This window comes from Cynoglossus semilaevis, chromosome Z (assembly GCF_000523025.1).
Source record: "Cynoglossus semilaevis isolate Cse_v1.0 chromosome Z, Cse_v1.0, whole genome shotgun sequence".
Classification (NCBI taxonomy): domain Eukaryota; kingdom Metazoa; phylum Chordata; class Actinopteri; order Pleuronectiformes; family Cynoglossidae; genus Cynoglossus; species Cynoglossus semilaevis.
In genome coordinates this window covers 16,126,551-16,154,353 of record NC_024328.1, presented here as the reverse complement: position 1 = coordinate 16,154,353, position 27,803 = coordinate 16,126,551, and the positions used below count along the sequence as shown (strand labels likewise).

Below are 27,803 nucleotides of genomic sequence, written 5' to 3'. Positions count from 1 at the left end.
CAATCCCTAGGACCCACAGACATCTGAGTCATCATGAGTTATCATTTCATACTTCCAACATCTGGTGTTAAAATAGCATGTCCTTAAATAGAGGTTCTACTTGTCTCATGGGTTTTTATTTTGCAATGTGACAGTGACATGTGTTTGTTATATTTCAACTGCTTGACCTAGGTTTTAGGAAATACAGAAAACTGTCAAATCTAAGAGGAAGAGAAACAATTTGATTAGCAAGTGAAGTTCCCGACGTGGTTCAGTTGGGTTGTTTCTTATACAGTTAGCGACATCAGTGAAGACGTATTGTCATAATGTGTAATTTTAATCAAATATTTGTGACACGATGTGAGTGCATGATGACTTATACAAACATAATTATGTGGGTTTTCCTGGACATCTAGATTTAAATATTGTCTCAGATTCAGTTCTGTGTCCAAACACAACAGGCCTCTAGCCTGACTGCCTGCTTTAAGACTGATAATCTAAACACTGTGATGATTGAAGTGATGCAGGTTAATAAATCAGTCAGCTGAAGTAATGCCATTGCTGTAGACACAATCTCCCAGTTCACTGGATGATCTGGTTATGTAATGTCACTTAGTGAAAGACAATGACCCTGACAGAGTGACCTGGTGGTCTGGACCTAAACACAACAACATTCATTTGCACCACAGACATTTGTCCTGCCGTCTAACATTGTGCACAGTGACAGAGTGTGTATAGTTTCCTGCGTCTGGATCACGGTTGTTACAGACTCTACTGCTGAGCTATGAAAATGCCATGTGGAAAAGTCATTAGTGAATGTGTACAGGGCATTTCCCAGACTTTCAGACTGACCTACACTGACTCACTTCACCATTCTAATATACAGTGCCATGCTCTTCAGACAGTAAAGTATATCAGCGTCATCACATGAAGTCTAACATTTAGTCTGTTCTTATTTGGAATAGACGAAACTAATCAAGATAACGACCGACACTGCAGATCTCACAAAGCTACTTGTGAGACATTTCTTTCAAATGCACTGTTTTATCTTGAATCTTGTTTCCTAATTGATTTGAAGCTCAGACCCTGGCTAACTCAATCCTCCAGTTACCCGCAGGTTCAGCCTATGAGTCACACTCATTGTTGTGGGTGGGTTTTTTCCATGGTCAACTGGGAAAAGTGGGTGAAACACATTTTCCTTCTCTAGAATTCTCATGAGATGAGATAATGAAACTGTTTTAACATCTGACACCAGGATGCTCCGTGTGATTCAGAGCAGAGAGGCCTTGACTCAGGGAAATGATACAAGGTTAAATAGGTGGTGTTTTACTAGTAATACTTCTGTTTGTTTGTTTGGCAGTATTTACTACAGAATACAATGAAAAACACGAGATACATTACATTTATGTGACAGATTAAAATGAGCATTTTCTTTGTACAAGAGTTATTTATTATGCATTTGATATTTTGGATACAGGGGAAAATGTTGATCCTTGTTCACTGAAGTGTTTCTCTGGATGTCTTTGCAGATACATTAGATGCTGGACTGGAGAATCTAAAACCTGTCACTCAAGGACCAAAACCGATCACATGCAGACTCAGGTAAAGGTGTCTCTTATAGTGGATTTGAAGAGAATGTTTGTGTCTATATATGGTTTCCGTTCCTGACTTCTTATTCAGGTTGATTCACTTGGCTTTGGTTAATTAAACATTATATTATTTCAAAGCTGCAGATAGAAAAAAATAACAATCTGCGTGTGAATTTTGTGCTTTGAATTGAAGCATCAGCATAAAATTGCATTTAAGCAAGTAGAGTTCATTATTTACTTTCAGTGACAATCAATCAAATAATAAAATCAATAAAACAATAAAAACAAATGTGTAGAAGTTTAAACAATTACCTAACATACTAAAAGGCATGTAAAAATATAACACAGTGCAGAATTTATTCGGACAATACAGTAATTCACAAATAGACACAACTAGTCAGTTTGCTTATGAGAGTCAAGTACAGCGTCACAACAACAGCCACTGGCACAGACAACAGTTGATTTCCTCAGTTAAACGCTGAAGATGAGCAAGTGACTCGAGGTCTTTCCCATGACCCCCATGACCTGGCAACCCCTACATAGAGAGCACAGCAACTTACTGAAATAATATATAGTTTTCCAACAGAAAAGCCAGACTGGCTTTAATGGGCCGGTGATGGTGGGGTAAAAGGTCACTATGGAGACAACAAGACCACTTCTACCCTCGCTGGACTTAAGAACTGACTTCAGCGACCCTTTCCCAACCTCTCAGGACTGGACTCCGCCCACTGGCTGTAGAACACAGAGGCCTGGTGAATGGGGAGTTAATAGGCTCATAATGGAGCTCTCCTGTTTCAGTGCCCCCACTCTGCAGCTTCAATGAGGCCTTTCTGCAGTCGTGGCAAGAAAGATGATGAAGTGGGAGGAACACTGCTCCCCACTGGTCCTACTTTAAATAAATTAGGGCTCTTTTCATCACACGCTCCCCCACAGAGTTCAGTTATTCTCTGGAGAAGGACTGAGGCCATAACAAGCCCACATGACCTCCCGTGGACAGATGTGTTTAAAAGGCCAACAGGAAGACATGACAGGAGCAGAGGCCACATATTGTCTACATTCATTCATATTTTTCCATCTTCTATGTGTTTAGCAAACTGTGGAAGTGGTTGGTGAACCCAATGGCTCCAGGATTGTCTTCCCGGACGATCCTGGAGTCTCGTCGGGGCAGCACATTCTAACTTCTCCAGTGATGACCCATGAGGTGGTCATCTCCCCTGGACTCCCTACACCTCCCCTTAGCCCGTTTCGCTCAGCAAGACTGTTATCTGGAGAGTCCAAGGTACTGTACACCTTAAAACTATGTTTACAAAAAGATGATGTTGAGCGTGTGGAATTTAGTAAACAAGTCTGCCCCTTGGTGGAAGGAGAGGGTATCACAGGCAGCCAGTGGCATACTTAAAAATAATTGTAATAATTTTTGATCATGAAATTCTAACTCAGTATTTCTGATCACAGTGACTTTATTTAGAAGGCTGGCATCATTTGAATTTGCAGACACAGAAACATAGTTGTAGACATGCCTTCCAATTAACACAGACCCTTATTAAAAGTAAGACTTGTCACTTTTAAAGGTTTCAGATGTAAATGGAACAACTTTGAGCTTCGGATCATATTATGGACCTTCACAGATACGTGGTAGGTATTTAAAAGCTAGCTATCACTATGACCATTTAAACATCCCAAAGACAATATCAGAGTTTTTTTTATTGTTTCCCTGAAAATTATAAATAATCACAATAACACACTTATTGCGGCAGGTGGGCTCTTCAACGGTGTTCATGGCTCTGTCACATTACCGCGCAGCTGGACTCCAACTAGGGAAGAGAAACTTATCAAGTTCTCTGGAATTGGTCCAGTGGATGAAACTGGGATGCCCATCGCCTCCAGATCTGTAAGAGGAAACAACACGGCTTCATTTTTTTTACACTTTTCAATGCCATGTCTGACCGTTGTTTTTGTTTTTTTGTTTTTTTTTTTTGCATTCTGCACCTTCCCTCTTTTTAATACTAGAGTGTGAACAAGCCCAGAGACTGGTACAAGAGCATGTTCAGACAGATTCACAGGAAGCCAGAGGGTAAGGATGCCCCTCCTCCTTCTCTCTTTTTTTTCACGCATTTAAGTCCAGAGTAAATACCTTCTCTGTCTCTGTCAAATACAACTGAATTGATCCAGAAAAAACAGATTAGCACACTGACAATACAGTTCTTAATGAAAAAGCCCTGAGTCTAATGTCATGCAGTTTTATTAGGTCTGACACTAATCCACCTTCTGATCTCAGCTCCTTCAGAATACTGCTTGTCATTTTGTCTTTTACCTGTTGTGTATTGTAAACACATTCCTTTTCTGTGTGTGTGGTCAATGGCACAACCTTGTTGCCAAAGTGGTTGCAGGGACACATTTTCAACTGCAAGCTTCTTTGTAATTAGACTGCGTACCTTTTGCCTAGTTAGGTGGCTAGTTGTTGCAGAAAATTACATCATACTGGTTCAAAAACGAGTTGGTCTTCCAGTCTACAGTGTTAGAAAACAAATTAACACATCCTAGAATAGGGATCTCCAACCTTTTGTTCTCCGAGAGTTACTTTTACCAGATTAAAATGGCTTAGAGTTACACATTTATTTTCATAGCTCATTTGGAACAAACGAACTCAATACGCTTTCTTAACATATATAACATATATAACCTAGTGTAGCGACCGTGAAGTGGTGTTGCAGTGTTCATGGTATAGTTCTGTGTTTTCCCATGGTCTTCGAATGTGTCTGGATGAATGAGAGAGAGCGCCTGGCGGGGAGTGAGTGTGAACTAGTGATGGGAAGACCGACTCTATTTATTGATTCAAATCTTTGACTCTCGAACAGGAAAATGAACGAGTCGTGAACGAATCTAGAACTAATCATTTCATTCGTTTTACAGCAGGTGGCGCTTTATTGTGGGCGTTGTAAAGAAGCCTGCGGTTCTCCGACACTAAATACTAAAGGCAACATGGTTTGCTTCCGCTGACAAAGTCTACAAAGTACACAAATCCCATAAGTAATTAAAACCATGCGAAAAGCTAAGAAATAAAAACACACCATAATGTGAAGATGAATGAGAGCAAAAAAGACCTGAGCTCTCTGTCACGTGACAAATGAAACCAAGCGAAAGATTAGTTCACAGAGAATGATTAGTTTGCAGAGAGTAAATTGTTTGTAGTGAAAGATTAGTTCACAGTGAAAGATTAGTTCGTAGTGAAACATTAGTTCACAGCCATAGATTTGTTTGCAGAGAGTAATTCGTTCGTATTGACAGATTAGTTCGCAGAGAGTGATTTGTTCTCAGTGAGTGATTAGTTCGCAGACTGTGATTTGTGAATGATTCGTGAGTTCAATGTGAACAAATATTTCATATGACTCGGGAGTCACGAGTCATATGAACGCGGCTAGCCCGGACCTGGCTAATTCAGGCCGCAGCATGACATAAAAAAAGGCCGCAGCTCGTCCGAAAATCAAAGAGGAGCCGATGGGCGATGCCTATGCCGGTATGTCGAGGCATGAGGCAGAGTTTAACTGTGCTTCAGAGCATGTTGCCCACATAAGAGAATCGGCTAGGAAGCTGGCTAAAGAGGCTGGCCTCGGCTCAAGGAGCACAGAGGAGCGTGCTGGCGGGAGAACGCCCACGGTATGCGCCGTGGAGCTGAATGTAAGCAGAGTTGGTGGCGCCCATTGTAACCAAGTTCAAGTGAAGACGCCGAAATACCCCGGTAAAGCGGACTGGGAGGCCTTTCACGCCCAATTTGAACTTTTAGCACGGGCTGCAGGCTGGTCAGAGGACATTAAAGCACTTCAGCTGGCCCTGTGCCTTACAGACGAAGCTTCGACTTGCTTGCTGCTGCTTTGCCTGGCCGAAAGAGAGAACTATGGAGCTTTAGTGGGTGCTTTGCAGCGCCGGTTTGGAAAATGCAACCAGCCTGGTGTTCTGCGCTCAGAACTGTCAAACAGGAAGAGGCGCTCCGTGTGCTGGCTAATGACATTGAAACCCTGGCAAAGAGAGCGTATGCCCACATTTCCCCTGACGTACGAAATGGACTGGCCAGAGACCAGTTCATCTGGGCTATAACTCATAGAGAGCTGCACATACAGACATAACTAGCGCTCCCCTATAATCTACAATAGGTGCTGGAGTTGGCCTTGGAGAGAGAGATTGTTGGAGAGACCACAATCGATGACAGTAGTGGCAACCCTATGGTGAAGACTGGGGTGCAGGAGGGCCAAGATCAAGCAAAACCGGCATGGGCAGATGAACTGACTGAATTAATTCATGCGGCATCACTGCAACGGCAGCGTAGCAGCAACCGCCACCCCTAAGGCCCTCCTGTGTGTTGGGCGTGTGGTCAGTCCGGCCATATCAGAGTGATGTGCCCCAAGCAGGCTGGTGTCCAGGGAAATGCCAGGGGGTCTGTTTAGATGGGACGATACAGACCCCTCCCCCTGTGTCCCACCATGCTCTTTCACCCCAGGACACAGCCCAGCGGTACAGACGGACAAGCGAGGCCCCACTCCCCCCAGAAGCAGATGGCATCACCGAGGTTGCGGGAGTGGTGGGCTGGTCCCTCTGGACTTGGTGACCAGCTCTTCCTGGTTTTCCTCATTAGACCTTCACAGTGGTTTATTGGCAGGTGCCCCTCAGCCCCTCGGCTAGACCAAGGACTGCTTTCTGTACCGGCAGAGGATTGTGGCAGTTTTTGAGTCCTTAGCTTTGGCCTGTGCAACGCCCCGGACACATTCGAATGGCTGATGGAAAAGGTGCTGAGTGACATTGCCCAGCAGGAGTGTCTGGTCTACTTGGATGACATACTGGTTCATGGGGGCTCTTTCCATGCAGCCTTAGGGGCCCTGCGGCGGGTATCAGCAGCCCGTCTAAATCTTCACCCCGACAAGTGCTGCTTCATGAGAAGAGAGCTGGAGTTTCTGGGGCACAGGGTTGGGGAAGGGAGCATTAGCACAGTGGAGGAGAAGGTGTTAACAGTGAGGGACTGGCCAGCCCCCACCAACCTGCGTGAGCTGAAAAGCTTCATCGGACTGGTGTCTTACTACAGGTGGTTTGTGCGTGGCTTTTCTGCACCCCTGTTCCACCTGCAGCAGAAAGACAGTGATTTCTCCTGGACCCCTGAGTGCGAGCAAGTCTTTAGCTCTTTGAAGAAGGCTATGACAGAGTCTTCTGTCCTCACCCCTCCAGACCCAAACCTGTCATTCGTCTTGGACACAGATGCCAGTGATGTTGGGATGGTGGCAGTGCTGAGTCAGGTAGGGGTGCAGGGGGAGAAAGTGGTGGGGTACTTCAGTAAAACTTTCAACAAAGCTGAACGGCACTACTGTGTGACACGGAGAGAACTGATGGCTATCGTGAGGGCAATTAGCCACTTCATGTACTATCTGTGCTTTTTACTGTCCGAACTGACCACTCTGCCCTCCAGTGGTTAATGTCCTTCAAAGAGCCAGAAGGGCAGATTGCACGCTGGCTGAAGGAACTGGCACCGTATGTGTTTCAAGTGGAGTACAGAGCTGGAACTCGCGATGCCAACGCTGACGCTATGTCTCGGCGCCCCTGTGCTCTCGATGGCTGCAGATACCGGGAAAAAAAGAGAGGTCTGGGAGAAAGCGCTCCGTGTGGAAGAACAAGGCTCCATGCAGTTGGTTGACTCACCTGAATGGAGAGCACAGCAGGTGTAGGATGCTGATCTGCACCCCGTGCTGCAGTGGTGGAGTCAGGACAACAGCCACAGTGGAACGAGGTTGTTTGGGGCTCTATGAGTGAAGGAGGGAGTGCTCCACAGAGCCTGGAAGGAGCCAGCTACAGGGGAAGAGGTGGCAGGTGGTGGTCCCCAGAGCACTAAGAGAGACAGTGCTGAAAGCCTCTCATGGTACTGCTGGGCCAGGACACTTTGGAGTCTCAAAAACCCTCCATCGTGTCCAGCAGGGTTTCTACTGGGGTCGGATGAGGAGAGATGTCGAAGACTTTTGTCACTGCTGTGACCTCTGCACAGCACACAAAGGTCCCCTGGATCAGTCTCACGCCCCGCTCCAACAGCTGGCAGTGGGGGCCCCAATGGATAGGGTGGTGGTAGACATAATGGGCCCGTTTCCTCCCACAGACAGGGGCAACCGTTATGTTTTAGCTGCCATGGATTATTTTACAAAACGGCTGGATGCCATACCAGACCAGGAGGCAGGGACTGTCGCAGATGCTCTGGTGGAGGGCATGTTTTCCAGGTTTGGAGCAGCTGAGGTCCTGCACATCCTCACTAGGGTCCTGGACACTCAACACCTGTCCAGAGGAACAGGACAGCCACGCCCTCAGATTCAGTGACTGTCTCCCACACAAACTCTCCACATTCTTCCCCATCCCTTAACTCACCCCCTGTTCATCAGCAGGTTATTACAGGTCTGCAGACGCGGCCGCCTTTCTTCACACCAAGGCGTCCTCGAAGACAGAGAAAGCCCCTGGGCTTTACCTCACTTTTTATGTGACCCTCGGGGCGAGGGTATTTGTAACGGGGGGCAGTGTAGTGACCCTGAAGTAGTGTTAGAGTGTTGTGGTGTTCATGGTAGAGTTCTCTGTTTTTCCATGGTCTTTGAATGTGTGTGGATGAATGACAGAGAGCGCCTGGCTGAGAGTGAGTGTGAATGGAACAAGGAGGAGTTGAGCTGATGTGTAAGACCGGGAGCGTTCTGTTGTTTTAGCGTGCTTAAGACCGACAGTAACCAAGTTTTGTAATTGACCGTTCACTAATAAATGCAGGTTCGTGCCTCGCCATTCATTACACGTCCGGTCGGATGCTACAATATATAATATTTTACTGTCCACATATCACAATTTTTTTATTAAAACATCAGATCACAGATAAATGCAAAGCAGTCAAAGCAGTCACACTGTGCGGTAGCGAACTTAGCTTTAGTTACACGCATATTAAACAGTATCAAAATTATTAAAAGATGAGATATAAACTTTTTTGTTTTCATTTTCATCATTGTTCTAAATTTTTCAAATTCGGTTTTCTGCTTTTGAAAGAAATCTATTTTCTTCATGTTCCACAAGGGTGCTGTAGCGGAGTATCATTTTACGGTGCGATTTTAATAAGTGCAATCGGTTGTTTGGTTTTAGCTAGGCCAACAAGTTCCAGCCTAATGTTTGCCTGTACATCAGGCCCTCTGCTGACAAAAGTGAGCAATAGCACCTACAACATATGTATTTATAAAGTATGCTCAGTTTTTTTTTTGAGTAAATATATATTTAATATTATCAATGCTGGTAGAGCACTTAGCCCTGGCCATTTGAAAATTGTACTTCCCTGGTACACATACCTGTGTAAAAAAATTTTCTTTTCCTTTTTTAAAAACTAGAATCCGAGCTGGAAGATTCAGATTGTTGGGTGACTGAACGTAAGTTGCCGAAGTACGTCTCTAAAGTGTTCTCCTGCCTGTGGATACAAATAGATGTTTTATAATTAGACATTTGTGTGCATTGATCTGCAGGGCTGCAGTCTGCCAATACACCGACAGCAGAAGAAAACAGTGACACAGACAGGAATCTGTTCAGACTGACACCATACGGAGCTCTGCCTGACTGGTGAGTTCACTCTGATTACATGTAGACACACCTACAGGGTGGTCACGCTGTGGCTAAACATATCCCAGCATGTACTGGAAAAGCAGTTTAACAGCTCAACAATAAGTCATTATTATTGTACACCTTCTGATATTTTAATTAAGTTGCAAACAAACCTGTTTCAACATAGTGCTTATAAAATGAACACCACTTTGACGAGGTTTAATATATATAGGATTATAAAATAATACACATGATAAAATGTTATTTATTGTTGGATTATGTATGTTTCTGGATTTTGAAATTGGACCCAAGACATATAGTGCTGTCTCGCCAACAGTAAAAGGCATAATTCATTAACAGTGTCGTTTGCTTAATAAATATTTAACTTGGCCATTTTTTGCATAGCGCTGTAGTTTAGTAGTACTTTTTGTTGTACATGTACTACCAGTTGAAGAAGAAAATAAGAAAACAACAAAAAACTTTTTCCTGTTAGGAAAAAGTTTTTCTACATTTCGTAAATGGCGTCCACAACTGTTTCCACTGAAAACATTTGGTGCATCATGAAGAGAAACTCAGTCAGTGATCCCAGATAGTGAGCAGTTGGTCATTTATACAGCAAAAAACACCTTGATGACATCTTTAGTTCTCAAATGGAAGATTAAAAAGTGCCACTTAAGGATGAGGGTGTGTGACCTACCCAGGTGTAAACTTCTCAATGATTTAAATTTTTAACCTAAACTGGTAAAAGTATATTTGATAAATTAAGGTTTGTATTTCTACTCTGAAAAAGACTGCAGATCAACATCAACCAAAGTTCAGGCCAAGAGCAGTGAAGGGGAAATGAGTGGGAGTGAAGACAAGTTTGGATTCGTTTTTACAGGCACACACAATGGAGTCATGATTTAGTTCCTATCCCGTGTGTGTGTGTGTGTGTGTGTGTGTTCATGCGTGTTTCAGGAGTGAGGATGTAGATAAGCTGTCAGACCCAGGAAAGCAGCAGCAGCCTCAGCCCAGGAGCATATTTGACTTTGAACCAGGAAAGACCAACAGCAGCAGCAAAAACCAGGTACGACATCACAGGCTGTTCGATTCAAAACTCTGATACCACCCCTGGATAGAATTTGTATTAGTGTTTTGTTTAGCTTTATATATAATTTTCTTTAGAATTGTACCGTTTCCATGTGTAGAATTCTCAGAACAGGTTTGAGGATGAGTTACAGTCTCTCTGAGGATTAGAGACTTAACTCCTTGTATTACTTCTCACGCAAGTGTTCTTACCGCAGTGGCGTGTGGTTGTTCACTGGAGCACTTGCAGCTTTTGAGCGCATATATTCACTGTTTTTAAATTCATTTAGTTTTTAAAGATAACAGAGACAGGCTTGAAGCAGTTGTTTCAATTTAGAGGTATACATTTTCTTAGGCTGGAGATGTTGACACTGTCACAAAAATGTTTTGGTACTGGGGTTGATCATCATTGTTGGGAAATCTCCAAATGGAAAGTTTTTGGTAATCTAAAATAAAATAAAAAAGTACCTAATTGGTTACTCAATCAAAAAAAGTAAAATATAAGTCAAAATTAACCTCAGGCTAGTAAGTGACAGCCTAGAATTCCCTCAAAGGTAGCCACAAATATTGTAAAATACCGAAAACCTATCCAATTGAGACATTTAGAAAAAAAGGTATTCCAAAACATGCTGCAGAAATTGCAAAGCATTAGCTTTTAAAAAAAAAGGCTGATAAACAGCCAGAACACTAAAACCTTTGCCAAAGATACTTGCAATCAAGTTTTAAATTGCTAATTGTTAGTTAGCTTGATGTTATAGGATAACCCAAGGATATCTAAATGTTATTACGTTTAACATTTTTAAATAAAGCCACCAAATAGCTAGCATGTGTCCAAAGCTTTCAAAATTGTTGCGATGTCATTTAAGGTGACATTCTCCGGTGTCTATTTGTTTTTCCATCTATTTTATTGACATAGTGAACCATAAACACTTCACCATATCAGATTTACAACACTAACATTCACATCTTTAAAACCTACATCCCAGATACTACACAAACACACCATCAACTCTACCACCTCTTACACCAGCAACTATGATTTGAATTGTTAAACAATGGTTTAGGTCCTACTTTACTGAGACTTTCTACAGTATATAGACGTTATTAATCACCCCTGTTGTCTGGCTGTAATAAATTCAGAGGCTGTCATAGGTGTCTGTGTGTTGAGTTACAGGGAGATATCCACACAGTTTTTGTAACGTCTCTGGCAACTGTGTAGTATCCAATCCTCTGCACACTATACCTTGTGTCTATATACACAGGGAAAATGGGTCTTTGTTTCCACAGGATCCAAAATTGTGTCTTGTGATCTGTGTTATGGTGTTACCCTCGTGGGGTGTAATGGCTCACGGCATGGAGACTTATTTAATTTCCACTTTACGGCAGTGGCCAGGTCTTCTTTCTCACCCCCTCCAGACAGGTACTGTGTGGCTCCACAGTGATATGTTAGTCTGTGATTGTAGAGAGGAAGACGTCCAACAGAGTGGAGAGGTCCTGGCAGTCAGAGAGACATTCATATGGAATGCAAGATGAAAAATATGTATGGAGGGAGCACAGCAACTGTGGCTCTTTTTCCTTTTATAGAAATGACTCTTGTATTTGTGTGTGTTTTTTTCTCAGACAGTGAAAGTGACACTGGCTGACTAGTTGAATAAACACTGCTGTACTTGAGATATGATTTTGAGAAACTAATAAACTAAATGCACTTAGTTATATTACCTGGTAAGCCAGGTAAGCCCAGTCATATCCAACTTCGGGGGTCCCTCAATGTCCCTTTTTTCGTTTCCAATGTGTAAATGTTAAAGAGAGTGTTTTTAGTTTCTTCCTTTCAATAAGGAGAGCGGGTTTGAAACAATGTAACAGTTTGGAAACAATAACTGTGAATCTGTGGATGTTGAAATTTTCAGCTGCAGATGGTCAGATATAAACCGTGACATTCATTTAGTGACCTGTGTTTCATATTCCTGCCTGCAGACATACTTTCCCCCAAAGACACAGCCTGAAGAACCAAAGCCCACCTCAGTTGAGGTTAGTAATGTTGACACAGGTTCTCTTCCTGTCCTTGTTCTTTCGATAACATTATGCTGTTAAAAAAACATCTGACACAAACTTGAGAAAAAAAATCCCTACTGTGTGTCACTGTCTTAACTCTGCTCCATCACTGCTTAAACTCAGGCCAGTCTAGTCTCTGAGTTGAGTCGATTTGAGGCAGAGTTGGACTCGGAGATCCAGGGACTGGAGAGGAGACTGTCTGAAAAGACGCACCATCGAGGCCGGGGTGAGGTACTGAGCCCTCCACTTCTGACTCTCTCAGCTGAAGCATGCCCACCCTCAATGAAAATCTATCAAAAACCTACCATCACTCCCTCGTCCTCCCACTCATAACAAAGATTTTATGTTAGTGATATTTCTTTGCTTGCAAGCTTTGATCACACTTTGTTACTTCTCTTCTTCTGTGACCTGGACAACAGCTGTGAATTCTCCTGCCTGTCTTGCTCTTTAATTATTTTGTCTGTGTTCATACTGTTTCTCACACACCAAGCCAAACCAAAATGCAGACATTGCTTTTAAAAGAGTTGGGGTATGCAGGAGTCTGGGGCTAAGGTTGGGGAAACAGAGCATGTTGCTTCACTCAATGTCTAAAGGGGGTGCAGTGAGTGCTGTTTGAGAGCGCTGTGGTGGTACAACTGCAACCATAAACACCTTAACTGATACATCTTAGCCTCAAAGTGATTAAAGCATTTCCCACAAGAACAAATATTACATGTACATTTGGAGACCAGCTGTGAACCACCAGATAAGTCAGCAGTTAATCACACATCAATTTCTGCTTTCCAAGTTGGTACTGTGGTGCCCAGAGATTTGAATAGCTGGCTGTTGAGACAGTACACATCCAACTAAAACTTAGATTGAAATCTACATGACTCAGTTTTACCCTGAATTACATTAAAAGTGTGTCTAGGAGCTGTGAGCTAATCTCAGCCCTCCTATCAACACTCATCTCTTCTTTTTGTTTTAATTGCTGAGAAACTACAGGCAGAAGGTGACATTCCCTGCAGACGTACACTCTACGTACACCTTTACAACTTGTACTCAACTGTACTCATATTTTTTTATGCAAGATTGAATCGTAGATGGGTTTTTTTTTATTTGGAAACTCTTGTATACTCTAACTTTAAAATAAGTTATAAAAATAAATAAATAGTTAATAAAAATAAATAAAACATTTCTAGCCCACTGGTTAGAGGTTATCCTGACACAAACATATAATTTTTTTTTCTTTTTTTTTTTTGCTTGTTCCTGATTCTTGTGTGATGAAATCAGCTTCTCAGGCTGCAATTTGACTAACAACACACATGCAGGCACACACATACACACACATACACATAACTCAGACAGACCAGGAGGAGTGCTGAATGTAGTGTAGCTCCAGGAGGATAGGACCCAGGGGAGTTGTTACTCCTTTGGGAGTGGTCAGCACCTCTACTCTGTCTGAGTTGTTGTGAGCGTTTCTCTGAGCCTTCACATACAGATGGTTGTGGTTAATGCTAACTCTGCCTGCAGGAGGCTAGAAGCCGGGGTCCAGCCGCTGCTCCAAAGACTGGAACTGCAAACTACAGGTCAGTGACAGCATCACAAAAGTTTGACTAAACTATTTCTGCATTTTAAGGTCATAAATAGGGTTGGCTCTTTCTGCACTCAATACATATGAATGGTGAAACATGATGCCTGACATTTTTAATATATTGTACGTTTTTATGGAAGTTCATTGGTGTTACTCAATTTTCTCAAATGGCAAAACATTTTTAGAGTATGATATAAATATGAGAAAAAGACAAACTATTAGACACCCATATAAACATGAGACAGAAGGCCACACTGAGGAAAAAAAATATTAGATGTCAAAATGAACAAACAAGATGGTGCTATGACTATGACAAAGTCCCAGGTCATTCATACAGTACAACAAAGCTCTGAACACAACACCCTCCTCCCTAATCTTATTAGAAACTGCTTCACCAAGCAGAAGAATTTGCTCATTGCCTCTTACATTAGGCCAGCAGCACTGTGAGTGGATTGAGGTAGTAATGGTTCACTGTTACTGGGTCATGTGACTCCCAGTATGGCACTTTGTTTCAGAAGCTGGTGAACCTGGAAAGAAAGGGAATTTAACAAGTTCAAGTTCAGTGTTTGCTGCTTCAAACAGCAGACAGCATTCCACATTTGTCACTGTGTGTGAAGCATTCTCAGTGGGACTTTCACTGTGGTTTGCTAAGTCGATGTCATGAGTTTTGACCTTTCTGCTTTAGTGGAAGAAGGAGCTTTTATATTAGCTGTTCTAAATAACACAGAGCTGGGAAAGAAGCCAAATCCTCCTCTTATGTTGCCTTACTGTGGAGCACGTAAGAAACGATTCCAATCTGTGCAAATCAACGAGAAATGGACACAGTTATAACAACATCCAACATATGTTGTTTAAGAACTACTTTATCTATGTCTATATTGCAAAGGTTTTTGTTTTTCACAAAAAAAAATATTAATGGGCAGAACAAAACCTAAATGAAGCATTTGTGTAAGTATACACACAGAATTAACTGATCACATATAAAATAGTAAACAATAAACAACTGTCATTATGTCAAATACAACTGAAAGAATATCTTATTATTGGTTATTATTTATATTGCTTTAAAATTAATTCAAAATTGATTATTTCATAGTTAAACAGCTTACAAACAACGGTGTCTTTGAACAGCTCCCTTACATAGCTAAAATGAACAAAGCTATATTCTGCTCTGTATTCTTCTTCTGTCATTCTCTGCCCACAGTTTTATGTTGTCTGGGGCAATCGTTCTGTGGGCCAACTAGCAACAAAAATGTGTGAGAGTCAGAAAACAGGCAAACATGTTTGGAAAAATCCAGCTTACTGTAACTCAGAAACAAGTTGCTGCTTTATTCTGATCATGAATGAAATTTCACAGCTGTGGGGGAAATGAGAGCTTCGAAATTCATCCAGTCCAGTGCCACATGAGTCACTTTGTGTTATCAACACGTCTGTGTCAGCTGTGTGATTATTTGTATTATCTCTATCCAGTTTAGGAAAACCAGCAAACAGATGTGCTGTACAGCTGTAGAATAAAAACACACTCAGTGCTTCTAAGTGAGGAGCCTGGACATCTGGATTGGAAGATGTTACATCATCAGTCCCCTTTATATGTCTGGCTCCGCCCTAAAGAAAATGTATAGATGCAGCTTGTGTGCAGCAGTACCAGTTAAATCAGATTAAGGGTTTGACACCTTCAACGTCTTTGCATTGACAAATGTTTAAATATTATTCAAGTGTGTGATTAAAGTGTTTCAAACAATCCCGTTCTCATTAATGCTGTACATTCTTTACATACAACAGCAATCATCAACTAGCAGTGCGTGTGCCAATTCTGGCCCGCCAAACCATCCAATCAGGCCAAAAACTTTATTCCAAAATTGTGAGGATAAAAGAACTAAAAATACGACTGAACTGGTCATCTGTCAGTCAGTCACTTACCCAATCTCTCTGGACATTTTGGGAATGCCAGGAAAGAATCTTGACAGGAGAGACTCTAGTCCAGAATGAACCATAACTCTCTCTGACTCTGACTTTATTAGTCTGCTTGTTTGATCTCTGATGCCATCGTTAACGTTTCCTTCTATAATATAATATTAATATCACAGTTAATAAACTGTGATATTTCACATGAAAGTTCTCTGCTTTTTTTTCTTTCAGCCAATTATCAGCTTCAAAGCAGCCTCTCCATCGATCTGTGGCCACATCACTGACCTCTGCTCCCTCATATGGTAAACACAGACTTTCCTACACTTCCTCCTCCGAAATAAACACATGGTTTCTGTGTGTTTAATAAGTAGTTGCCTCGGACACAGATGTTTATATTTGAATCTAATGGTTTTAAACCATGAATGATTACATGATCACATTAGGTGTTTTTTCCTACAAAATGTTTCTAAGGACTGAAAGTCAAAGAGATTATCACAAATAAGACTCTAAAATCACATTTAATAATAAAAAAAAGCCCAAAATGATTGACTTTCACATTCACTTTTTACTAAATAACCCTTTATTCAATAAAGCCAAAATATTTGTAATTTTAAGTATCATCTATAAGTATCAATACAACATCTATTAATATATATATATACACACACATATATATATGCTACATCATACAAAGTCCTGACTCGTATGTTGTATTGCATTTATTTATTTAAACATCAAAATGTCAAAATTAGAGTCACAATTCTGTTTTATTTGTTTCAAATATACATTAATTTCTGATACTTTTTGACAAACAAAGTACAAATGGTGTTTCTCTGCTCTGTGGGTATCTAGGGTAAACTCTAAAGTACTGTAGTATCCCGACAGTCCTCTCCCTCCTCTCTCCTTGGCTGACTGACATTTTCTGCTTCTGTGTTTCACATCACTGATCAGCCTCACATGAACAGGGAACAGCTTAAGCAGGTCTTTCCAACAGAAACAGTAACTGCTGCAGAAGGGTGGGGAGGAAGCCTGCAAAAATAGGAAGTAGGGCTGGAGATTAAAGATTAGCTTTGTCCAGTTGTTTTTCCTGAAACACAACATCCTCTCTGGACCTATACTCCAACTATCAAAGCTGTTAACTACACATACCAAAACAAAACAATGCTGCTCTGCACGAGCCCGGCTCATTACGGTGTGTTTTCACAGTAGAGCGTCTTTTTGCCACAAATGAAACCATGGAGCCTCCACCAAAGAAAGAGGAGAAGAAGGTATGTTTTCAAATTTAATTTTCTCTGGCATTTTGTTTTTCTGATCCAAATAGATTCTCTAAGGTTACACGTGCAAATATTGTCAAGTAAGTAAATTAATTTACTGATTTTCTGTTATATATAACAGATGAAAGCAGCCAGAGCCAAGTTCAGCTTCCAGGCTCAGTCACCAAAGTGAGTTGCACTGCGAACCCTCCGCCCCAGCTAATGTCCACAGTGAACTGAAGAACAATGATTATTGTTGTTGGTTTGTTTCCACAGAGAACTCACACTTCAGAAGGGAGACATTGTTTACATCCACAGACAGGTTGATGCTAACTGGTTCGAAGGAGAACATCACGGAAGAGCTGGAATTTTTCCTACAACTTATGTAGAGGTCAAATATAAATATACATATATCCATATCAATGTTTTATCATCACTGCTCCTGCTGTATCTGAGACACTGAGACTATATATATATGTATATATACATATATACATATATATGTATGTATGTATATATATATATATATACATATATATGTATATATATATATATTTTTTTTATGTCTGTAGGTTCTTCCTCCTACTGAGAAGCCCACTCCGATTAAGTCCCCCACTCTTCAGGTGCTGGACTATGGAGAGGCTGTTGCTCTTTATAACTTCAGCGCTGACCTACCAGTAGAACTGTCTTTTCGTAAAGTGAGTACTTGAACCCTGGTTCTGACTGATTGACGGCTGACTTATATATGTGACTGCAGAAAAGGGTTTTTGTTGCTTTCAACTGGACTTGAACTGGAGGTTATGAGATGAGCTGTTGTAAAAAAAACAGAAACAAAACAAAACATGACCAGAAGGTTTGACACTGAAATTTCATAGGTGATCATAAAGAAAAGAAAAAAACAATTTACACAGCTTATGTGGAAATGTTCTACACTCAGCTCTCCAACTTAACAGTTTTTTAAAGTCTACTTCTTTGGCAGGGTGAAATGATCAACATCACCAGGCGTGTTGATGATAAGTGGTTGGAGGGGAGAATCTCAGGGACCAGTCGGAGCGGAATCTTCCCAGCTACTTACGTTCAGGTCAACAAGATGCCTCGCACCAAGTACTCCACAGACGACTACTCAACAGGACCCATGTCCCCTGTTTCCCCTGGACCTCATAGTCCAGGACGTCCACTCCACTCACCTTGCCCACGTTCACCATTTACACCCACGTCTTTGAGCCCCAGGCCCGAACACTCCCCACTGAAGCCGTCGTCACCTCTACCTTATGCCAGTCCATCTTCACAGACACGCTCTCCCACCCAGACACTCGTCACCAAAGAAACCACCTATCACTGGCCACAGAGCACCTACAAAACTGCTTCACCCACCACCCAGAATAGTCCCTGGTCTGGGACACATCCTCCAAACCAGATTTCCACAGATAGAGCAGTTTCACACTCCACTCAGTCTTCAGTGTCCACGTACAGAACAGGAACCTCACCAGCCAACACTTCCAGACCCACTGAGCCCTCACAGGTCTGCTCTCACTGCATGTTCTCCGCTGAAGTCCTTCTGTTTGTGATGTCAGGCTGATCAGGAATCATTGTATTCTGATCTCACATTGACTTAAGCTGTATGTGTTTTCAGGGCGTTCAGTCTAATCCACATGTCAACTCCTTGCCGCACTCACCGGCTCCAAACAGCCCTAGTACAGCAGCAGTGCAACGCCAACCGTAGGTCTCATGCAATGCATATACTGTATGTGTAATTACACTGTTTTTCCACAACACTGCAATGTAATTGTGATTTGTTGCATCTTCAGTTTTAGATACAAAGCGGTTTACAACTACAAACCACAGAACACTGACGAGTTGGAGCTCAGAGAAGGAGACATTGTACAAGTGATGGAGAAGTGTGATGATGGCTGGTTTGTAGGTAAGAGTGACAAGGTACATCTTAATATTATAAAATGAAACAACTTGATATCTGCAGAGGGATAGAGAGAAAGGAAGAAAGTTCTCAATTTTCTTTGAGATTTTAATGATTTCTGTAGTAATAAAATCATTCATCAAGAGCAAAACATCTTCAAAAAAAAAGGCAACAGTACTCCCTCTAGTGGACATTTTTAAACATGCAGCTCTACTGTATCTATAACAGTGTGTTTGTGGCCTAAATGTGTTCTTCTTTCAGTCATGTGACCACAGAACGTCCCCCCTCTTCTGCAGGTACGTCAGATAGGACTCGTGCGTTTGGGACTTTTCCTGGAAATTATGTAGCACCAGTTTGACTTTCCCTCACTTCCCACATGCCCACATCCTCCTGGACTCAAAAGAGACCAAACTCCCCACTCCTGCCGACTCCACCAAAAGAGAAACTTTGACACTGCAGCTATATTTGCTCATTCCATTACTCACCACACTCCAAATTCTGGTTTGCTTTTAGTCACACTCACTTTTTCACTCTGTTTTCCCAGAACATAAGAAATGTCAGGGGCACTGTGTGTGGTTTGTCACCTTCCTGCACATGTCTGTGTGTGTGTGTGTTGCAGTGTTTAATACACATGCCATTTGAGGGGGAAATGCTGATGCTACTGTTTCTGATGCAAAGAATGGTCATTTTTGTTCCGCAGCTATTTGCAGCTGCAGGAAAAATCACATTCTTTTCCTCTGAGCAGAGGGAAAGTCCTGATATAGTATGATGTTGCATTTAGGTTTGTGTCACCAGAGTCACATCACACACCACTGCTGAGAAGTTTGAAATGAAAACACACTTTTTCTGTAGCAACTTCTTGATAACTAATATTTTCTTTAAATATCTCCAAATTATTTTTTAGATCTCTGAAAAAAACAATACAATTCCTGGGCATTTTTGGGAAGAACATGCCCATGTGTTCAGAGGAGCCAAAAATGTTTCAATACGATTACTGCTGTTCAATCTGAAAGGTTTTAAAAAGACTGTATCATGAAAGTGTATTTTTGATTTGAAGAAATGAAAACTGTTTTGAAATGAAAAACCTTTCCACCAATTTCTATTTCAAGTGCTTATTAAAGTAAATTGTAATGTTATATTCCAAGTCAAATGACTCAGTAAAAGTTCTAATTGAGTTTTGGTTTCGGTCTCCAAACCAAAACTTTTGAGTCAGGGATGAGGATAATAAAGGAAAGTCTGAGTTGAGTCCGATTTGGGTTTTTGTCATTTTTAACCATGAGTCCAAAAATAATTGTAGCCAACTATTAGTTGCATATCCTAAGGTTTTTTTGGTTTTGTCATGTTCTAGAGGTTGAGCGCCAAGTCATAGAAGAAATGTTCTATTATTTGAGTCCTCAGATTTAAAGTGTGAGTCTGAATCCGAGGCGCACAGAGAAAGGTAAAGTGAAGTTCCCAGAAGTTGCATGTGAAAGTTGCAAGGAAGGTAAGAGTGGAATATGAGTGGAGCAACTATATAGTCGTAAAAAAAAATGAGATCAAATCCCCAGGGCTTGGGTACTAGTCAAAATCACTGAGAAGTTTAAGTCAGGTTTTAGACAAGTCTCAACAGAGTCTTAGTTGCCAAAGAAAAATTTGTAAACGCAGAATGTTAAGGTTGAAATGATTATTTAGAAAAAGCATTGGTCTGTAGTTTATCCAAGAGATAAAAGCTTACTGTGGGAAACAGGAGAAATGCAATACTGATTATGAAATGCCAAGTTTTTTTTTTTGTAAAATATATGTTTTTAGTAATATTGTTTCAGGTTAATTCAATAAACCCACAGAGCAAATCTTTTATCATTTTTTTCTTTTCAAAAATGAGTTTTTTTAATATACTTTGTCTTTTGTTTTGCATGCCATATATCCTTTTTGATTTGGAGAGAAAAGCCAAAGTTTAAAGTAAAGAGATTGTGTACTGGTTTTTGTTAATGTCCTATTGAGACTTATTGTGTGTTTTGAAAGGCTCCATGATAAATCCCTGCTGCCACAGCAGGAAAATGTAATGGTATTTTTGAAGTGATACTCTTTGTGCCAATTTTGACCATTTTACTTCTGCTACTCTGCACTGAAAAATCCCCTAAGTTCTTCTCTGCTGTGTTTGCTGCCACTGCTTTTTACAGTGTTCAGATCACTCGTATTTGTGCCAGAATGTTCTTTCCATTAAGTCATTGTGCTTATTTTAGATATATACATTATTTTAATCTAAAACCAATGATGTTTTAGAAACGAAAACACAATATGATTGTACAGACTGTAAGCTTTGTCCAACTGAAAATATAATATATATTTGCTTTATGAAAATTGTATCTTCTTTAATGCATGGTACACACTTTTTAAATCTATTAAGAGTGATACTAAAATGTTTTTTTGTTTTTCTCATTTATTTGAAATGCACCCAAAAACCCAACCAAAATATTTACTGTGGTAAAGGTGTTGAAAAACCTAATGATAATGCTGATAATATGATATTTTGATATGATTTTTTTGGCAAAACCTTTAAAAGGGTTTAAAGGCTTTAATAAAATAAAAACAAATTTCCAAAAAGAAAGTTTTATACTCTAAATATCATTTTTCAAATATGAAATTTAATGTTTTGTTATTCTCCATTTCAAAAATAAAAGCAGAATTATGAAAAAAAGGTATTTTGACATTTTATTATTATTATTATTGTCAAACGTTTTACTTTTTTATATATATTGTTCATTGTTTTGTATCGTTTTATAATTGGTATTTTTCGACCAAGTTATTTGAGGGCCATATCGTGCAAAGGTGTCTGTCTTTGGTATTTCCACTTTCAGCAGGGGTCGCTCTACGACAAATTACTATTGACAGTGCACTTTATTGACAGATACACGTCTCAATTATCGCTCTCCTCCTCTGTGCTCTGACCACGCCCACCGTTCACGTCACGCCCTTATTTTGGTCACAGCACATGGGCATCCGAGCTGATTCCTGCGCGCGCAGACACAGGTGGTGTGGTTCTGAGCGCGTGCCACCTCAGCGCAGTTAATAAAGGAAGGAGACAAACTGCAAGAGGACGTACATCACTGCTGCTGCTTTTGCTTACAGCACGTACTGGAAGGAACGTGTTGTTTTAATTTCGGAGAAGGCGGTTTAATGAACTCTGAGCTAGGACCTGGTACCTTCACCTTCACTTGTCGTTGAAGAAAAACAGGTGGAGCAGAAGAAGAAGAAATATTACTGCGCTCAACTTAGTAAGTAAAACAATGGCGTCAATAGTGACAGTTTTAGTAGTTTAAGTGCCACTAGTGCCTAAAAGGTGCGGCAGTTTCTACTCTTTAAATTAAAAAAAGGAACCACAACTTTACATGCTTACTCCAAACCATATGAACACATTTTTTACATACGTTTAACATATGTTAGGCAATATTAGGGAAATATGTAATGTGTCACGTATTCAATATTATCAAATAACGACGAGACAAGTTGATTGAGTTAAATTGAGTTATGAAAGAAACGAACTGCTTTAATAATAGAATACTGACGCGTATTAAGAAGTTGATTAATTACATATTTTAGCAGCATTTTAGCAGAGTTTATCGTCTTAAGTAAGGGTCGAAATTCTACTTTGCACGAACCTTTTAATCAAATATTACCACAAAACATGAGCTTATAAAATAATGCTTATAAAATGATAGTCTTTCAGGTGTATTACTCTATAGAACTCATAAGGTGAGAAAGCATCAACATACACAGTACGTACCTGTATGACCAAAATTGTCACAAAAATGTAAAACGTGCTATGTCAAGCAGGTCAGCTACTGTAGGTCATGTGATCATGTGTCTGACCACAAGTGCATTTTTATATCAAATGGATAATCTTTAGTCTCTAAACCATTATGAAAAACCAAATGTGTTCACTGTGGATTGTGTTTACATAGAAAACTGTAAAACGGTGCATGATGACTGCACTGATGGCACTTTCACCACATGCCTTTCCTCCATAATTAACTTCTACCCCAAACCAATGATCTGTGTAATCATGGTAATAAAACCAAGCTTTTTTGTTTACAGTCTTGTTGTTAGTTTAAACTTTGGGTGCTATAGTTTTTGTGTTGCATACAGTACCACTATGGACAAAAGTGCCACAATATGGCTGCTGCAGTGTATCTTTGTTGTTTTATTGAAATTTGATTATTTATCCTCATTGCATGTTTGTTGTCGTCATTAAACCACACAGTCATTTTTCTGTCTATGACAAATGTGGGAAATGTCATATGTGGTGAAACTGTAGGCACTGTCCTCATACAGTTGATGACAACTTGAACCAGACAAACAGAAGCCCCCACAAAGTTTGTGTTTTACTGCAGAGTACCCTGTAAATGCCTCTTTTCAAGAATGTGATTTGTGGAGGGCCTGCCTGGACCAGATGCAGCATAAGCAAACTTTAAAGTGCCACACTTGGGTCCTATTAACAAATGGATCTTCAGTCTTTTCTCTTATCCCTCCAAATTGACAGATGGCTTTACATTAACAAGAACACTTATGTTCAAATTCAAGCTAGCTTTCTTGTAAGTCTTATCACTCAGATTTAAACTATCATTGTATATATGTTTGTGTGTGTGTGTGTGTGTGTGTGTGTGTATTTATACAAAAAACTAACACAAAACAATTAACAATACCCCGGTAACCTATGGTAGGTTATCCAGTTGGTCCTCTTGCCAGGCAATTCACATGTTGCTTCCTTCTTCGTATGCATAATTTGTAGTGGCAGGATTATAACCTGCAGAACATCAGAAAAATTGTCATATTAAAAACAAACAAACAAACAACAAACTTAACTGAAATTTAATGATTTTAAACAACAATTACCTGAGGCAGAACAAGTGGCCAGGTTAGACAAGGGGCACTGCACAACAGCAGTATTCATAAGGTCAGAATTAATAAGCTCCAAATGTTAAGAACAGCTTAGGATAAACAGTTTACAGTCATTTTTGCCTTTTCTTGTCTGGTGCCTGCTGCCAGACACCTGGCAAAGTTTCTTTTTACACTGAGCTGCACCACAGCGGCTCTGGTTGTTTACCTCAAACTGCGTGAGGTCACTGTGAACTTTTCTTTTGGCTTTCCACAGTGACATCTTCACCTCAGAACAATAGACGGTTCTGGTGTGTCTATAGTATTTGTATGTGTTGAGTCTAACGTGTGTTAGTTTTACCAAAAACCACATCTTGTTTTCATGAGTAAGTAAGGCAATGAAGAGACAGCTGTGGATGGGGTGCATTTTTTACCAGGACAGTGCAGGTGTCACTGTGACATTACTGTCGTTAGATATGCTCAACTAAAACCATTTTGAGAACCTAAAGCTTTTCTTTTAGAGTAAGAACCAATGGCACATTTACACAGGGTGGAAATTGTTGTCTTTTAAGCCAAATACAATATCACAGTGTTGTTTTTTTCTAGTAACTGTAAGCTCATGAGTGACCTGTATATGCACACTTTTGCAGGAAGTATAATATTATTTGCTTAGTACATGACCATTTTTGTGACGGTTCTTGTCTCACATTACTGGTTTTTAGTGAAAACAAGCTGAAACAGAAGTTTGGCTCACATCTCTGATATTACATCAAAGTGTTTTAGACAGGATGTTAGCAATTTTACCAAGAAAATCACTTTACCAAGTATCATGCAGGTTTCTGAATGAGATGCAGCAGTTAATCTGGAGCGTGTGCAACAAATGAACATAGTGAGGCTTAGAGTGTTTGTCTTTTGTGTGGAGAAACAACTTAAGCATGTAGAGGGTGTGGTAAAGCATCCTGATTGCTGGGAGTCTGTTGAGCGTGAACAGCACAAGCATGATCAGCAGATAATGATGAAGAGGGTAGAGATAAGTGGAACCAGTGTCCTTGGCTTTTATGCCTGTAACAATGAACACAATCCAGTCCAAGTTCTGCAGCAATGTTGACAAGATGATAGAATATTATAGAAATTGCTTTTTTTTTAACGAAGATACAGTTAAACCAAATTAAGGGCAGTATCGCAGCAATTTGCCTTCATAGTATTCCCAATAGTAGTTTAAATCAGCTTGTTAGCCACCCCATAATTTGGAAGTGTGTAATATGAAAATGGTAACTTTGATTTGATGCTTTCACTCCTGATATTCTTCTAATAGAAAGAATAATTGAAATGTTTAAAATAATGAAAACATTTGTTTTTAAATTTGTTTGTTGAAATATATTTTTAAAGGAAGCATTAAAAGTCCATAGTCTACAAAACAGATAATAAATCCTGAACAAGTGACATCCTGTCTGTTGGTGCTTGTAGACCTTCGTGGCGTGGTTTCGTTCATGGTTCCAGAACTGTTACATCCCAGAAACAGGCGCATACACCCTTTAGTTAAAAGGGAGTGACCACAAAGTGACAAGAGCAGTCTATAATTAAATTTGTGATGCATTAGCATTTAATTCTAACAGCCATATACAGTATGATGCAGACACCCACACCCAGTGTTTGCTCCTGATTGACGGCAACCTTTTCTGATTCAATTAGGTGTGCTTTATTGTAAGAATGCACAGAATGTTAATCTTCTCTACCCATTTCAGGGAGAGGCTTGTAGTTGCGTTTTGTTCTTTTTAATCAGAGGGTGTGTATGTCCAGGTAGGTCAAGTGCGGTTGCTTTACTCTATGACACATGCATGGTAGAGCCAACAGTCAACAACACACAACTGTGATGTGGGCTGTGGAAAGTTCAGACTGGCATATGTCCACCAGTGCTTTTGACTCGGTGTGATTCATACCAGGAATATTCCCCTGCAGCTACAGTGGATCATTGAGTGTTGCGTTGTACCGAACCTCTGTCAAATCTCTCAGCCGAATCCATTGTGTCTGCCATGCTCATTAGCCAATCACTCAGTTTTGGCATGTTGAAGCGCCCATACTTGTTCACTTCCCAGCCAATATCTTCTTGGCCCTAAATTCAAGTAGAAATAAAACTGTCTCTTTTAAGCACTCTGTAGCTTCAGGGAAGAGGTGAGCAGTTGACATAAGTGGCCAAGTTTGGCATCGAGACATTTCACTTTACAAGAGAGGCAGACATTTATTTACTCACAGAGCCTAATATTGTTCAGTTTACATCTTTTCTACTAATGTACTTTTAGTAACAGCTCACATGTTTCCTTTCAGTGTTCAAATGAGGCATTAATTCCCAGGGTTAGTTTTGTCGAATGTGATCACCATAACAGTGATTTTACATATGTTTCATTACCAACATTTAGTTTAACTTGAAGCAGTATAACTATGAAGCAGTATAACACCACCCTGATAGTTGCCATAACTTTGTTGTGGTGACACAGCAGATCAAAGTTATTGACTCATGTGGTGAGTCATCGTTTCTGCCTCACTCTAATTACACACAGTTACAGACTTGTTAGCAGGTTCCTCTCCCTCTGCCTGTGTACCCTTTAGTAGAACTACAAGTTGCACCAATCATGCCTAGATATGATTATTTCACTAAAATGACATGCAACGTTACTGCTTCTGACCACCAGGGACATATGGTGATGTTTAAAGTGTATGCTCCTGCAGTCTAGTTTGTAATAATTAGAGACAAGTGATGGTGATATTGTAAAATGTTATTGTGTGACCTTTGTCTCCCATTTACAATTCACAACCACAGTGGCCTGATTGTAACCTTTTACAGATAACATGACCCAACTGTTTATTTGATAAAAGCACATGCTCTTCCTTATGATGGTGCATGGAATGTGATATTACCATGTCACCTAGGCTACAACAAGTATTTTATGTTTTATTTGAACAGATAAACATTTCTTTGGTCGGCTAGTTGTCCGGTTACCCACAAATGTGCATTAAAAAGAACACAATACTATAAAAAAATTATTTTTTAAACCCATACATAACCCAGTTGACAACCAAATTTAGTTTTTAACTTATAGAGTAGTCCACTGCATACTAACTCTAAAAATATAAATAAAAATAAAATTATTTTTATTTCAAATCATTTAGAAACAAGCTTCAGAGTAAGTGTAAAAATTAATTTTTTTGCTAATAAACTCGTGTGAAATGTTACACATTTCACTTTCATAGTATGACTATAAAATGAAACCCTTGAGGCTGTTTGCATGTTGGAGCATTAAGTAATAGATCCAAATTGTTTCTCTTCCCCTCATACCACCACTATCTCAATTTTCCTTTGGGCCTATATCTCATAGATGGGACAGAAGATAATTGCCTTTGACATAGGAGAGTGTGTACACAACAGGCAAAAATTTCCCAAGAGTAAGAAATTCCATGGGAAAACCAAAATGTTATCTGCCTCAGTGTAAGAAAAATTTAGTGTTTTCAACCATATACATTTAGATATGTTTGTGTTTTAATTTTTCAGTTTTTGTCATCACAAACTATGGGACAAATTAGGGAGTATGGTTTAAATCAGTTTTACTCCAATTTATGCTGTCTTAGAGTTTTAAAGCAGAGGTTTCTGATCAAGTCAAAGAACTGCTGCTGATGTTGTGACTCTGGTCCTGTTTGGCTTGTGTTATCTGTTTTGACCTCAGTCTGTCAGCATGCAGGTTAATAGAATAAGTCACCAATTCGTTATTTGTGTTACAGTTACAATACCTTTTCCCAAAACCTTAATGCTGACGTACACACGTGTAATGGCTTTTGACAGCTAAACCACAAACAATGGAATTGACCTCATGACTAAAATGCTTGTCATTGTGTCGTTGTGTATTGCTGCTGCCAAAATGGCACACCCTTAAAAGAGATGTCACCATAATAGAATTCACCTTTAATGTGTTTGGAAACTATTCAACTGTCTGTGATGAAAAAAGTGTGATTACACTGTTTCTAGTGCATTTTTC

General features: G+C 40.2%; 2 protein-coding genes across 7 annotated transcripts in view; both read left to right on the top strand.

Annotated features, from left to right (window-relative positions):
• sorbs3 (sorbin and SH3 domain containing 3) overlaps positions 1-21,362 on the top strand; it is a 31,410-nt gene extending 10,048 nt beyond the window's left edge. For 2 of the 6 annotated variants that reach the window (XM_008336659.3, XM_017043302.2), the window contains exons 2-21: positions 1,509-1,581; positions 2,659-2,847; positions 3,140-3,203; positions 3,326-3,459; positions 3,579-3,642; positions 8,948-8,986; positions 9,080-9,173; positions 10,113-10,221; positions 12,195-12,248; positions 12,396-12,503; positions 13,785-13,840; positions 15,985-16,055; positions 16,960-17,021; positions 17,149-17,195; positions 17,283-17,397; positions 17,579-17,704; positions 17,986-18,528; positions 18,640-18,725; positions 18,815-18,927; positions 19,218-21,362. In XM_008336659.3, coding sequence (XP_008334881.1) covers positions 1,570-1,581; positions 2,659-2,847; positions 3,140-3,203; positions 3,326-3,459; positions 3,579-3,642; positions 8,948-8,986; positions 9,080-9,173; positions 10,113-10,221; positions 12,195-12,248; positions 12,396-12,503; positions 13,785-13,840; positions 15,985-16,055; positions 16,960-17,021; positions 17,149-17,195; positions 17,283-17,397; positions 17,579-17,704; positions 17,986-18,528; positions 18,640-18,725; positions 18,815-18,927; positions 19,218-19,279 — 2,148 coding nt within the window. In that variant the 5' untranslated portion in view covers positions 1,509-1,569 and the 3' untranslated portion in view covers positions 19,280-21,362. Of the gene's footprint in view, positions 1-1,508; positions 1,582-2,658; positions 2,848-3,139; positions 3,204-3,325; positions 3,460-3,578; positions 3,643-8,947; positions 8,987-9,079; positions 9,174-10,112; positions 10,222-12,194; positions 12,249-12,395; positions 12,504-13,784; positions 13,841-15,984; positions 16,056-16,959; positions 17,022-17,148; positions 17,196-17,282; positions 17,398-17,578; positions 17,705-17,985; positions 18,529-18,639; positions 18,726-18,814; positions 18,928-19,182 lie in introns of all 6 variants that reach the window. The other 4 variants (XM_025053114.1, XM_025053112.1, XM_025053115.1 and 1 more) reach the window with 4 other exon arrangements.
• Positions 21,363-21,913: 551 nt separating this feature from the next.
• The window catches only part of pdlim2 (PDZ and LIM domain 2 (mystique)), a 35,646-nt gene continuing 29,756 nt past the window's right edge, over positions 21,914-27,803 (top strand). The window contains exon 1 of the mRNA XM_008336660.3: positions 21,914-22,175. The gene's annotated coding sequence lies outside the window, so the exon portion shown is untranslated. The remainder of the gene's footprint in view (positions 22,176-27,803) is intronic.